General features: G+C 44.7%; 1 protein-coding gene across 1 annotated transcript in view; it reads right to left on the bottom strand.

Annotated features, from left to right (window-relative positions):
* Positions 1-13,627, bottom strand: part of magi1b (membrane associated guanylate kinase, WW and PDZ domain containing 1b) — a gene marked incomplete at its 5' end in the record, with an annotated part of 211,408 nt that overhangs the window by 21,939 nt on the left and 175,842 nt on the right. Inside the window, one exon of the mRNA XM_084167128.1 lies at positions 6,895-6,926. Coding sequence (XP_084023254.1) covers positions 6,895-6,926 — 32 coding nt within the window. The remainder of the gene's footprint in view (positions 1-6,894; positions 6,927-13,627) is intronic.

Below are 13,627 nucleotides of genomic sequence, written 5' to 3'. Positions count from 1 at the left end.
GGAGTAAGACCGGGAAAGAGGTGAATAGAAGGAGTAAGACAGGGAAAGAGGGAATATAAGGAGTAAGACAGGGAAAGAGGGGAATATAAGGAGTAAGACAGGGAAATATGTGAATAGAAGGAGTAAGACAGGGAAAGAGGGGCATATAAGGAGTAAGACAGGGAAAGATGTGAATAGAAGGAGTAAAACCGGGAAAGAGGTGAATAGAGGAGTAAGACAGGGAAAGAGGTGAATAGAAGGAGTAAGACAGGACAAGAGGGGAATATAAGGAGTAAGACAGGGAAAGAGGTGAATAGAAGGAGTAAGAAAGGGAAAGAGGTAAATAGAAGGAGTAAGTCAGGGAAAGAGGTGAATAGAAGGAGTAAAACAGGGAAAGAGGTGAATAGAAGGATTAAGGCAGGAAGAGAGGTGAATAGGATTAAGACAGGGAGAGAGTGGAATAGAAGGATTAAGACAGGAAGAGAGGTGAATAGAAGGAGTAAGACAGGAAGAGAGGGGAATATAAGGAGTAAGACAGGGAGAGAGGTGAATAGAAGGAGTAAGACAGGAAGAGAGGTGAGTAGAAGGATTTAGACGGGAAGAGAGGTGAATAGAAGGAGTAAGACAGGGAAAGAGGTGAATAGAAGGAGTAAGACAGGGAAAGAGGGGAATATAAGGAGTAAGACAGGGAAAGAGGTGAATAGAAGGAGTAAGACAGGGAAAGAGGTGAATAGAAGGAGTAAGACAGGGAAAGAGGGGAATATAAAGAGTAAGACAGGGAAAGAGGTGAATAGAAGGAGTAAGACAGGGAAAGAGGTGAATAGAAGGATTAAGACAGGAAGAGAGGTGAATAGAAGGAGTAAGACAGGAAGAGAGGGGAATATAAGGAGTAAGACAGGGAGAGAGGTGAATAGAAGGATTAAGACAGGGAGAGAGGGGAATATAAGGATTTAGACAGGGAGAGAGGGGAATAGAAGGATTAAGGCAGGAAGAGAGGTGAATAGAAGGAGTAAGACAGGGAAAGGGGTGAATAGAAGCAGTAAAACAGGGAAAGAGGTGAATAGAAGGAGTAAGACAGGAAGAGAGGGGAATAGAATGATTAAGACAGGGAGAGAGGTGAATAGAAGGAGTAAGACAGGGAAACAGGTGAATAGAAGGAGTAAGACAGGAAGAGAGGTGAATAGAAGGATTAAGACAGGAAGAGAGGTGAATATAAGAAGTAAGACAGGAAGAGATGTGAATAGAATGAGTAAGACAGGGAAAGAGGTGAATAGAAGGAGTAAGACAGGGAAAGAGGTGAATAGAAGCAGTAAAACAGGGAAAGAGGTGAATAGAAGGAGTAAGACAGGAAGAGAGGGGAATAGAATGATTAAGACAGGGAAAGAGGTGAATAGAAGGAGTAAGACAGGGAAACAGGTGAATAGAAGGAGTAAGACAGGAAGAGAGGGGAATAAAAGGAGTAAGACAGGGAGAGAGGTGAATAGAAGGAGTAAGACAGGAAGAGAGGTGAATAGAAGGATTAAGACAGGAAGAGAGGTGAATAGAAGGAGTAAGACAGGGAAAGAGGTGAATAGTAGGAGTAAGACAGGGAAAGAGGGGAATAGAAGGAGTAAGACATGGAAAGAGGGGAATATAAGGAGTAAGACAGGGAAAGAGGTGAATAGAAGGAGTAAGACATGGAAAGAGGGGAAAATAAGGAGTAAGACAGGGAAAGAGGTGAACAGAAGGATTAAGACAGGAAGAGAGGTGAATAGAAGGAGTAAGACAGGAAGAGAGGGGAATATAAGGAGTAAGACAGGAAGAGAGGTGAACAGAAGGATTAAGACAGGAAGAGAGGTGAATAGAAGGAGTAAGACAGGAAGAGAGGGGAATATAAGGAGTAAGACAGGGAGAGAGGTGAACAGAAGGAGTAAGACAGGAAGAGAGGTGAATAGAAGGATTAAGACAGGAAGAGAGGTGAATAGAAGGATTAAGACAGGAAGAGAGGTGAATAGAAGGAGTAAGACAGGAAGAGAGGTGAATAGAAGGAGTAAGACCGGGAAAGAGGTGAATAGAAGGAGTAAGACCGGGAAAGAGGTGAATAGAAGGAGTAAGACCGGGAAAGAGGTGAATAGAAGGAGTAAGACAGGGAAAGAGGGGAATATAAGGAGTAAAACAGGGAAAGAGGTGAATAGAAGGATTAAGGCAGGAAGAGAGGTGAATAGAAGTATTAAGATAGGGAGAGAGTGGAATAGAAGGATTTAGACAGGAAGAGAGGTGAATAGAAGGAGTAAGACCGGGAAAGAGGTGAATAGAAGGAGTAAGACAGGGAAAGAGGGAATATAAGGAGTAAAACAGGGAAAGAGTTGAATAGAAGGATTAAGGCAGGAAGAAAGGTGAATAGAAGGATTAAGACAGGGAGAGAGGTGAATAGAAGGATTAAGACAGGGAAAGAGGTGAATAGAAGGAGTAAGAGAGGGAAAGAGGGGAATAGAAGGAGTAAGACAGGGTAAGAGGTGAATAGAAGGAGTAAGACGAAAAGAGGTGAATAGAAGGAGTAAGACGGGGTAAGAGGTGAATAGAAGGAGTAAGACAGGGTAAGAGGTGAATAGAAGGAGTAAGACGAAAAGAGGTGAATAGAAGGAGTAAGACGGGGTAAGAGGTGAATAGAAGGAGTAAGATAGGGAAAGAAAGGTGGAGGGGGAGAAGAAGGATTGTCAGAAAGAGAGACATAGAGTAAGAAGGAGAGGGATAGACAGAGTAAGAGAGAGTGGTAAAGAGAAATAAATACAGTGAGGGAAAAAAGTATTTGATCCCCTGCTGATTTTGTACGTTTGCCCACTGACAAAGAAATGATCATTCTATAATTTTATTGGTAGGTTTATTTTAACAGTGAGAGACAGAATAACAACAACAAAATCCAGAAAAACGCATGAATTGATTTGCATTTGAATGAGGGAAATAAGTATTTGACCCCCTCCCTATCAGAAACATTCTTAAAGGGAGAGCTCCTCATCTCAGCTTGTTACCTGTATAAAATACACCTGTCCACAGAAGCAATCAATCAATCAGATTCCAAACTCTCCACCATGGCCAAGACCAAAGAGCTCTCCAAGGATGTCAGGGACAAGATTGTAGACCTACACAAGGCTGGAATGGGCTACAAGACCATCGCCAAGCAGCTTGGTGAGAAGGTGACAACAGTTGGTGCGATTATTCGCAAATGGAAGAAACACAAAATAACTGTCAATCTCCCTCTGCCTGGGGCTCCATGCAAGATCTCACCTCGTGGAGTTCATGAGAACGGTGAGGAATCAGCCCAGAACTACATGGGAGGATCTTGTCAATGATCTCAAGGCAGCTGGGACCATAGTCACCAAGAAATATATTGGTAACACACTACGCCGTGAAGGACTGAAATCCTGCAGCGCCCGCAAGGTCCCCCTGCTCAAGAAAGCACATATACATGCCTGTCTGATGTTTGCCAATGAACATCTGAATGATTCAGAGGAGAACTGGGTGAAAGTGTTGTGGATGGGTATTCCAGCATGACAATGACCCAAAACACACGGCCAAGGCAACAAAGGAGTGGCTCAAGAAGAAGCACATTAAGGTCCTGGAGTACTAAGTCATGTTTTGCAGAGGGGTCAAATACTTATTTCCCTCATTAAAATGCAAATCAATTATAACATATTTGACATGCGTTTTTCTGGATTTTTTTGTTGTTATTCTGTCTCTCACTGTTCAAATAAACCTACCATTAAAATTATAGACTGATCATGTCTTTGTCAGTGGGCAAACGTACAAAATCAGCAGGGGATCAAATACTTTTTTCCCCTCACTGTACATATTACAGAAGTAAGTCAAAATGCATATTTTTTAATCAAGGCCAGTGATGTCAACCAGAAACACATTCTCTAACAATACCCAAGGTATAATCAAGCAGATTTGTTCATGAGATGTATTTTTGAGAAAGTGAAACATTCACTGTAGTTTCACATAGAGTAATTCAAATATGAAGTCAAACTCCTAACAGAAAAAAACCTGAGCTCGGCTGACAGTATATAGTCTATTCCTTTTGTTCAACACAGAGCTGAATACATTAATGGCAGACCCTATTCCCCAATGCATGAGGAGACATTCAGAGACATACAGTAGCAGTGAGGAGGTTGTTTAACTGAAGAGTAATTTCATGTCATTTCAGTAAGCCATGACACCCACCATCTCAGATTGTTCAGAATTTGTTCCTGTAGTTAAAAATAGTTATATTGGCATTCCTGAAACATACTTTTGTTGAAATGTAAGTTGATTTTGGAGAATTAAGCTAATTGATTGCACCCAAATTGGCCATTAAAATTGATACGATTCAGATAATATTCAATAAATTTAGTACCAAACATCCGATTTGGACCAAACTTCCTACCAATAAGTAAGACATGAGGAATAAATTAAATGGTTGAAAGCCACGGACACCCCACACCAATCAACCAGTATACAGCATCAGTTCTCTATGTTTGACAAGTAGTATACAGGTGTGGTTTGGAGCATTGCTTCTTCATATTATGTAACGTATTCCCTGTGAATCTGGTGATGTTTTTTTCCCTCCATGTTCAGAGAATTAGTCATTGAAGTTGCTTGCATTATTTACCATAAAGAAGTGTGGAAGTAACATATTTTGACCAGTAGATGCCGCTGTCCTGCTATACCAACACACTTTTATCCATTTTGCTGGGCTCTTAAGTGTTTATTAAATAGATCACAGCATTTCCTTTGCAGCTTTGGGTAGAAAACCAATAGATTTGGCTCATGATCAAAACCAATTTTATGGTCATCCTCACAATTGAAGCCAGTCCTCCATGTCTGTGTTTTATATTGTGCAGGGCTCATTTGTAAAAGAGACTTTAGTCTCAATATATTTTTTAACAATTTTTTTTTTTTGTCATTTAGCAGACGCTCTTATCCAGAGCGATTTACAGTGAGTGCATACATTTTCATATTGGCCCCCCGTGGGAAACGAACCCACAACCCTGGCGTTGCAAACGCCATGCTCTACCAACTGAGCTACAGGGGACTTCCCTGTCGAAGTAACGGTCAATAAAAAAGCCAATTCAGTTTGTCCTTATCTTAGCAACCCAACACTTCAACCCAACTCTCATTGAATTGTCCAACAAGTGGCAGCTCTCTGAGAGGGCTATCCATATGGTACAATTCTCATATGAAGAGTTTTCCTACAAGCCCAAAACTTTGATGGAGAAATGGGCTAGGGACTAAAATGTTGTGACAACCCTAACAAAATAATACATTGCATGGTGTCGTGTTAAAAAAATTATAATCAGAAAACAGCTCTATATGTATTGTGATTAGTGACATTTACCAATAAACCCTACCCAACCCAATACCATTACCATTGCAAAACACTATACAGTGTGTGTTTGGGACTTTTACCATTGAAGACCATAACATTGAAACCATTAGAACTGCTGTAGCCTAATGGTTTGCTTGTTCACCAGGAATGGTCCAACAGTAACTAATCCAGACCTTTTATGAATAAACCACATACAAAGGGGCCATTTCTAAGACACAGATTAAGCGTAAGAGAAGGACAAACTGAATTGCTTTCATTAAGGATTTAAATTGTTAAGGTGACCATAACATGTATTTTCATCATGAGTCAAATCTATAGGTTTTATACACAAAGTTACAAAAGGAAATGTTGTGATCTATTTAATAAACACAAGAGACCAGCAAAATGGATAAAATAGTGAGGCAATAAAGTAGGAACATGGGTATCTAGTGGTCAAAACATGCTACTTTCACACTACTTTATGGTAAACAATGCAAGTGACTTCAATGACTAATTTCTCTGAACAGGGAAAAAACCCATCACCAGATTCAAAGGATACATTACATAGTATGAAGAAGCAATACTCCAAACCACATCTTCAAACACTGAGAACTGATACTGTATACTGGTTGTTGGGGTGGGATAGGCTTCGGGGGGTCTGTAGATGGCCTTTGACCATTTTGGTAGGAAGAAGTTTGGTCCAAATCAGATGTTGGGTACAATATTTATTGAATATTAACCGAATCCTATGAATTGAAACAGCCAATTTGGGTGAAATCAGCTAACTTAATTTCTCAGAGATCTAATTATTTTTCAGCAAAATAATGATTCAGGAATGCTAATAGTATCTGTTAATAACTACAGAACCGATTTCAGAACAATCTGAGATGGTGGGTGTCGAAATCCTGTGCTTTTTGAGGTGGAACGACCCTGAAGGGAGAATACATCTAGGAGGGGAAAACACAGAAGCACACATCCACCCCCATTCTTCCCTCATACAACACAGAGAGAGCACACAGGCAGCTTCTCCCCCAAGAGATAGGCTACAGGGAGAGGGTAACACAGACTGACAGTGGTCCAGTCTCTAGCCATCACATGACTTCTCCATACTCTACATGGGGTCCAGAAATAGAAGCTAAGAAGAGCTGGGCTATTCTCAAACATCAACCCTACACTTGGACCACAAGCTTGGAACACTTTTCCAAGGCTGGCCTAATGCACTGATCTATTTACCTAGAATGCATTAAGCCAGGAGAACATGAGAACATGGCATAGAGAATAAAAACAAATCCATGAGCAGGCCTGCTCTGCCTACCAATGGGTCAACATAATCAACCAGCACAGCATTATCATCCAGCAACAACACTTTCACCCAACACAACATTATTCCGAGCCAGCGCACGGGGCATCAAAGCTCTCATCAGGACCAAAACACAGCGGGAGTCCTGACAGAGAAAATCCCTCACTGCTTTGGGATGCTCTACACACCAACCAACATTAGCACTCCACACAGGAGAGTGGAGAGAGGGATGGACGGAGGAGAATGGAAGGGATGTGTGGATGGGGGCGGTATGGATCATTTCAGTACTCACCAGCTTTGGGCTTTTCTTTGCAGGAGCCACCCCTGGGAAGCAATATCCAGATCAAGAAAGAGAGAAAAAAACGTGTTAACGACACACAACAATATTTCACCTTCCCCACAGGTAAAAAAAGAAGAACAAAACTACAGCGTTGAGCAGACAGGGGACTCCAAACAGGGACTCCAGTGGTGGAGCAGCGCTAGCCTGCTTGTCTCTGCTTGAGTTATCTTCTCCCTCTCTTTCTCTGGCTTGTTCCCTCGCATCCACCCTCCCGCGCACCGCGTTAAAGGGGGCAGCGCGATCTATCTGCATTAGCACCGTGGCTGACTGCTGCAGCGGAAGAGGGGCCAACCCCAAGGGCTAACCAAGCGCTCCGCTCGCTAGACCCTGCCTAACCCACTGTCAGAGAGAAAGAAAGAGTGTGTGTGTGAGAGAGAGAGAGAGAGACAGAGGGGTAGAAAGAGCGATCAAGAGAGGGGCAGCTCTGAGCTAACTCAGCTATCATACCCATGGAGAAGGAGTCCAAGATACTGAACATTAAATTATAGGCAACTGTCAGTTCCCCTCTTACTGAGACCATCTTTCTGCGTCCATTCAGCACGCCGCACGGCTGTCGAAGGCTCCAGCATCTACAGGCAGTCACACCGCTCTTCTCCTGTCTCGCTCTCTAGCGCTCGCTTTTTTCTCCCTCTCCTCTTTTTCCCCCTCCCCTCATCTCTCGCTCTCTCGATCTTGCTTTTCCCCCTCACCATCCCTCCCCTTCTCTCCCCTCCACCCACACGCTAGTAAACATGCGCACACACGCGCACACACACACACACACACGCCACTCTTTCCATCCCTCTCTCATCAATCGGAGGCAGGCTCTGACAGGCAGGACCTGCATTAGCATAAATAATATGTTCATACATTAATAGAGACCCACACTGGCAGGAATATCATTAGAGCCTCAACCATGAACACAAACAGAGATTAGTGGGAGACTAAAATGGAAACATAGCCTAGATCCTTGGAGGGCCTTGCTTTTCCCTGTCGCTTCTGTACAGGATGAAAAACAGCTGCATGATGCCACAGCAATGTGTGTGTGTGTGTGTGTGTGTGTGTGTGTGTGTGTGTGTGTGTGTGCATGCATAATGGTATTCAGCAGCATAAAGTGGAGAATGAGTAAAACATACATGTATTGTATTCAGTGTGTAAGGGCAGGCGTACATGCAGACATGATTGGATGGGGTGAAGTGTCTAGCTCTGATCCTGACAAAACAGGGCCAGTTTGTGTGTAAATCCTTTAGGGAGATCTGGGGGATTGGGGTGGATTAGGCAGTTCTTTATGGCTCTTATCCCCTCAACATCTGTATTCAACAGCCACTGTAATGTGGTCCACAGTCCAGCCACCTTAGAGCATGCTCCCCTCTCCTCTTCCATCACTGCTCATCTCAACAAATCTCTTCACTCCCCTAATCCCTCTCTCCTCTTTTCCCCTACCTGCTCCCCTCCACTATAGCCCTCTCCAACACCATTTGACCAGCCCAACCTCTCTGTGTTTGTGTCAATCTCTTCTTGATTATCCTGTGTACTACGTGTCTAATCTGCCTCTGCAGTCTGTTGCACAACTCCACACTGGCTCCTCTGGAGGGCCATTAAACCTTCATATACACTGCAGCAGAGCAGCCTCTCCATCTCACCTCCCCTCACTCTACCCACGCTATACTCTCATCACCTCCTCAATCTTTCCTTCTTATCCTCTCTCAAATCTTGTGTTATTGTTGTTATTGTTATGCATATTATTATTATTAATAATAGGGGAGGGGGGAGTTCAAAAATTAACCCCAAAAGGTTCTTCAAAAGGTTATTTGAGGATCCATTAAAAGGATCCTCCAGGAATATTTACTTTTTAGAGTGTAGAGTTGTCCTAAATGTGCTAGCTGGGGCGGCAGGTAGCTTAGTGGGTAAGAGCGTTGTGCCAGTAACCGAAAGGTTGCTGGTTCTAATCCCCGAGCCGACTAGGTGAAAAATCTGTCGATGTGCCCTTAAGCAAGGCACTTAACCCTAATTGCTCCTGTAAGTCGCTCTGGATAAGAGCGTCTGCTAAATGACTAAAATGTAAATGTAAATGTAGCTAGTAGCTACTTCACTTCTCACTGTGTTTCAGGGGTAGGGCGGTGCTACTGGGCATGTGCGGATCCCTGGATCAGCCAGTGTTCTTATCGATGCAGCTTACAGCATCATCTACCCTCCATCTCTTAATTACACACAGGGGGACTAGCATGGCTGGTTCTCACACTGATGGACTGAGCAGGACAGAGAAAACACAGGCTTCAGCCAGCCTTCTTTTAAAACTCAATGCACACTACTGAACATGCTTGTCACATGGATTTAGGTGACTGATCAGCCATGGTTGTTTTCATCTGAAAACAGCATACCTACTTATACACTACCGCAATATGTGATTTATTCATTTGCCATTTTTGGTGATGCCATCACGCCACTCCAGTTAAAACCCTCTGCCACTGTCCTCACGTAGGTTTTAGTGGTCCCTATGTTGCTCAGCCCACAGAGAGAGGCTGCAGGTCAGTCGGAGAGGGCGCTGGCCACAGCGGCTGCTAAACGGAGGCTATTACTGAGGAGGTTATGATGTCCATTGGGTGGGGGGGGGGGGGGGGGTACACTGGGCCCACGTCTCGGCCCCCCTCTTCCATCTGGGCTCAGATGGATGGCTTCCGACAGCCCAGCCCATCTGTCACAACAGCGACAGCAACAGGCGCACAGGGGACTGACAGATGGTCTCTTGGCAACGGTTGTCTCAGCCTCAGCAGGCCAGCCCAGGCTATTCCACAGTAGAGACTGAGCCACATGCCATCCATGTACAAATAGGCTGTCATGGACGTAACTGCGATGACCAATGCATGGGTTTATTTACCCAGGGTAGCGAATGTATAGAAGATGGGATTCAAAGTGACATAGGTGCACCCCAGTCTTGTGACATGGAAAAGGTGACCAGGAAAAGGTGCAGATGTTAGCAACCTCGCCTTTGAAGCACACACCCACAGTAAAGAGAAAAGCATCCAGTGCTGGAGTAATACAAGTTGTCCATGTTTTGTCTGAGAGGCTTATGCAGTAGCTTCCGATGCTGAGCAGAAATAACAATTAGAGAGAATTGGATGGGGGGGTGACCCACTCCCTCCGTCACACACGCACACACACACACCACCCAACCGTAGAGGAAAGCCCCACTGCAGGGTGCTGCAGAGTATTGTCATGGAAACAAAGGAAGGCCGAGATGGCTGAGATTTACGACCCCCCCCCCCCCCCCCCCGACATGGAGGTGTGAAGAGAAGGGGGAGGAGGTTGGAGGGGAGGTGGATTCACCCTGTCCTTGTTATGCCAGTAACTCTGGCTCATACACACACTAAGACCGTCGCCCAAAAGTGCAGAGGCAGAATCTGGACACGTTTGCGTCGCCAAGCTGCTGGCACTCTATTCCTCGATCATTGGATTTCTGTACAATTTCTCTGCAATGCCATTCGTTATCAGCGTTGAACGTGAAGTCAGCAAAACGTTATGCAAAGTGTGCTTTCAGCCCTTACATGGCGCCATAAGGCAGCCTAAGATAGATCTTTGTAAATGTTTTACATATTTTAGATGTTTGGCATCACCATCATCAAACCATCATCTAACTCAGTTTAGGAGCCTGAGATCGCTGATCTACTGAGTGAGTCCTGCTCTATGGCTATAACAATGTCATCCTGTCCTTTGTTTTGTTATGTGTTATATGTGTAATCTAAGTATGCCTAGTAGGTTAGGCCTACTATGTTATGTTCGTGAATTTTTGGAACCATTTAAGAGGACAACAATGGAAATACGTTTTCAAACTTTGTGTTATCCTCAATGATTTTAAATGTATTATCCACACGTGGTTGTATTGTGTTTTAAATGGTCAAATAAAGCTACACTATACAGTATATAAAAAGTATGTGGACACCCCTTCAAATGAGTGGATTTGGCTATTTCAGCCACGCCTGTTGCTTACAGGTGTATAAAATCGAGCACACAGCCATGCAATCTCCATAGACAAACATTGGCAGTAGAATGGCCTTACTGAAGAGCTCAGTGACTTTCAACGTGGCACCGTCATAGGATGCCACCTTTCCAACAAGTCAGTGCGTCTACCCTACTAGAGCTACCCTGGTCAACTGTAAGTGCTGTTATTGTGAAGTAGAAACGTCTAGGAGCAACAACGGCTTAGCCGCAAAGTGGTAGGCCACTAAAGCTCACAGAACGAGACCGCCGAATGCTGAAGCGTGTAGCGCGTACAAATCATCTGTCCTCGGTTGCAACACTCAATATCGACTTCCAAACTTCCTCTGGGCTCAACATCAGCACTAACTGTTCGTTGGGAGCTTCATGAAATGGATTTCCATGGCCGAGCAGCCGCACACAAGCCTAAGATCACCATGCGCAATGCCAAGCGTTGGCTGGAGTGGTGTAAAGCTCACCGCCATTGGACTCTGGAGCAGTGGAAACGCGTTCTGAATCACGTTTTACCATCTGGCAGTCCAGCGGACTAATCTGGGTTTGGCGGATGCCAGGAGCACGCTACCTGACCGAATGCATAGGGCCAACTGTAAAGTTTGGTGGAGGAAGAATAATGGTCTGGGGCTGTTTTTCATGGTTTGGGCTAGGCACCTTAGTTCCAGTGAAGGGAAATCTTAATGCTACATCATACAATGACGTTCTAGATGATTCTGTGCTACCAACTTTGTGGCAACAGCTTGGGGAAGGCCCTTTCCTGTTTCAGCATGACAATACACAAAGCGAGGTCCATACAGAAATGGTTTGTCAAGATCGGTGTGGAAGAACTTGACTGGTCCGCACAGAGCCCTGACCTCAACCCCATCTAATACTTTTTGGTTGAATTGGAATGCTGACTGCGAGCCTGGCCTAATCGCCCAACATCAGTGCCCGACTGTTACGTTCCCCAGTTTCTATGTTGTGGTTTGTGTATTTTCATGTAGGTATTTCAGGAAATGGGTTCCTGAAATTCCCCAACAAGCAGCTGATTGAGTTGAAAAACATTGATGATTGGAGAGCTGACACCGCGCCCTCGTCAGGACGCAGCTGTCTCCAATTTACCAACTCCTCCTGAAGCTATATAAGCCCCAGTTGCTCAGAAAAGGGGAACCAGAATTGCTGAGAGTTACAGCATGTTGGTTGTATGCTAAGAGTTTGGTATGTACTGTGTTGTTGTTGCGCTGAGAACCAATTGTAATGTTTTGTGTTAGTTTGTGGCTCAGAGTTTCTTTAATGTCCTGAGTTAGTTTTTTTCTCAGGTTTTGTTGTGAACCAGTTTGTGCTATTTTTGTTTCATTTGTTCCCAAGGGGGGAAGGGGAAGGCACCTAGGGAGTGCTTAGGCAAGAGGCCCGCGGGCATACATTACCCGTAGAAGTTGACTGTCTATGCACACTAGGAAAGACCTGGGCGGACCATCCCTTGTATTTTGGTTAGTGCACCAGGTGGTGCTAGTTAAGTAAGTAGTGGGTAGGCAGGTAAGGTAGGAGAGGGGGCTTTGATATTTACTTTCTTTGCTTTGGTTGCGTCCAGCCCCTTTTCCCCAAACTTACCGTGCGAAGGAATAAAATTCCCTGTTAACGGTATTCTCTGCCTTTTGTCATCCTTACTCACACCTACAGTCCCATACCTCTTTCACACCACGGAGAGTTGAGTTGTAGCAGGGTGTTGCGTTCCCTCTTCTGAGAGGCGTGCGTAACACCAACCTCAATAACGCTTGTGGCTGAATGGAAGCAAGTCTCCACAGCAATGTTCCAACATATAGTGGAAAGCCTTCCCAGAAGACTGGAGGCTGTTATAGCAGCAAAGGGGGCACCAACTCCATATTAATGCCCATGATTTTGTAATGAGATGTTCGACAAGCATGTGTCCACATACTTTTTGTCATGTAGTGTATTATCTACATTAAATCAATTCCTTTTATCTCAGGGTGGGTGTGTTCGTGTCTCCGACGAGGACAGTGATCTGAGTTATTGTAACAGAAGCAGCGTTTACAAAGCCTGCGCTCCACTCTGTTAGCAGCAGAAAGTCTAAAGCAGGGTGGAGATAAGAGACGTCTCCTTCCTAGCAGCACTCTGGCTGCTCTTCTACAACAACCCAACACTGAGCAGAAACAACCATCTTACACTGTGCACTGTCTGAGAGGCACAGTCTATCACGCTCCACAGCACATAAAGCCCCGGGTGAAGACACAGAGGAAAGATAAATATTGGCTAGAATATTTCACTTGTTGGACATTGGCTTAGAGACCTTCGAACCCTCTTACTGAGACACAAAACATCCCAAAAACATAGACAAAGTAAAAACAGTAGGTGTAGACTACATTGGTCATTTCGCTTCAGCCCACTGGCATAAAGCTACAGCGTAGTGGATGGATAGGTTATTATCAGACCGGCACACATCCTCACTGGCCATATCCTGACCCTGTTCATCCTCCCTCTATCACTCACTCACTCCGCTCCGGGGGAATGAGGAGTGCAAGGGCCCAGTCCCGCCGGGAACGACCCTGTCACCTCTGGTGGATGTCTCAGAAGATGAACAGATCGACAGGGGTGTCGCTGTGCCACTCTTTCATCATCCTCCCGCCTCTGACCCTCTGACATCCTCTCTCCTTCCTCTCCTCCTCTGCAGTGGTTGAGATGCTAAGCCATAGCAGCAGCAGAAGATTGCCTGTGGTGG

The sequence above is a fragment of the Coregonus lavaretus genome, assembly GCF_964263955.1.
Source record: "Coregonus lavaretus genome assembly, chromosome: 8".
Classification (NCBI taxonomy): Eukaryota; Metazoa; Chordata; class Actinopteri; order Salmoniformes; family Salmonidae; genus Coregonus; species Coregonus lavaretus.
Note: the sequence above shows the minus strand (reverse complement) of the source record. Positions and strands in the feature narration are given on the sequence as shown.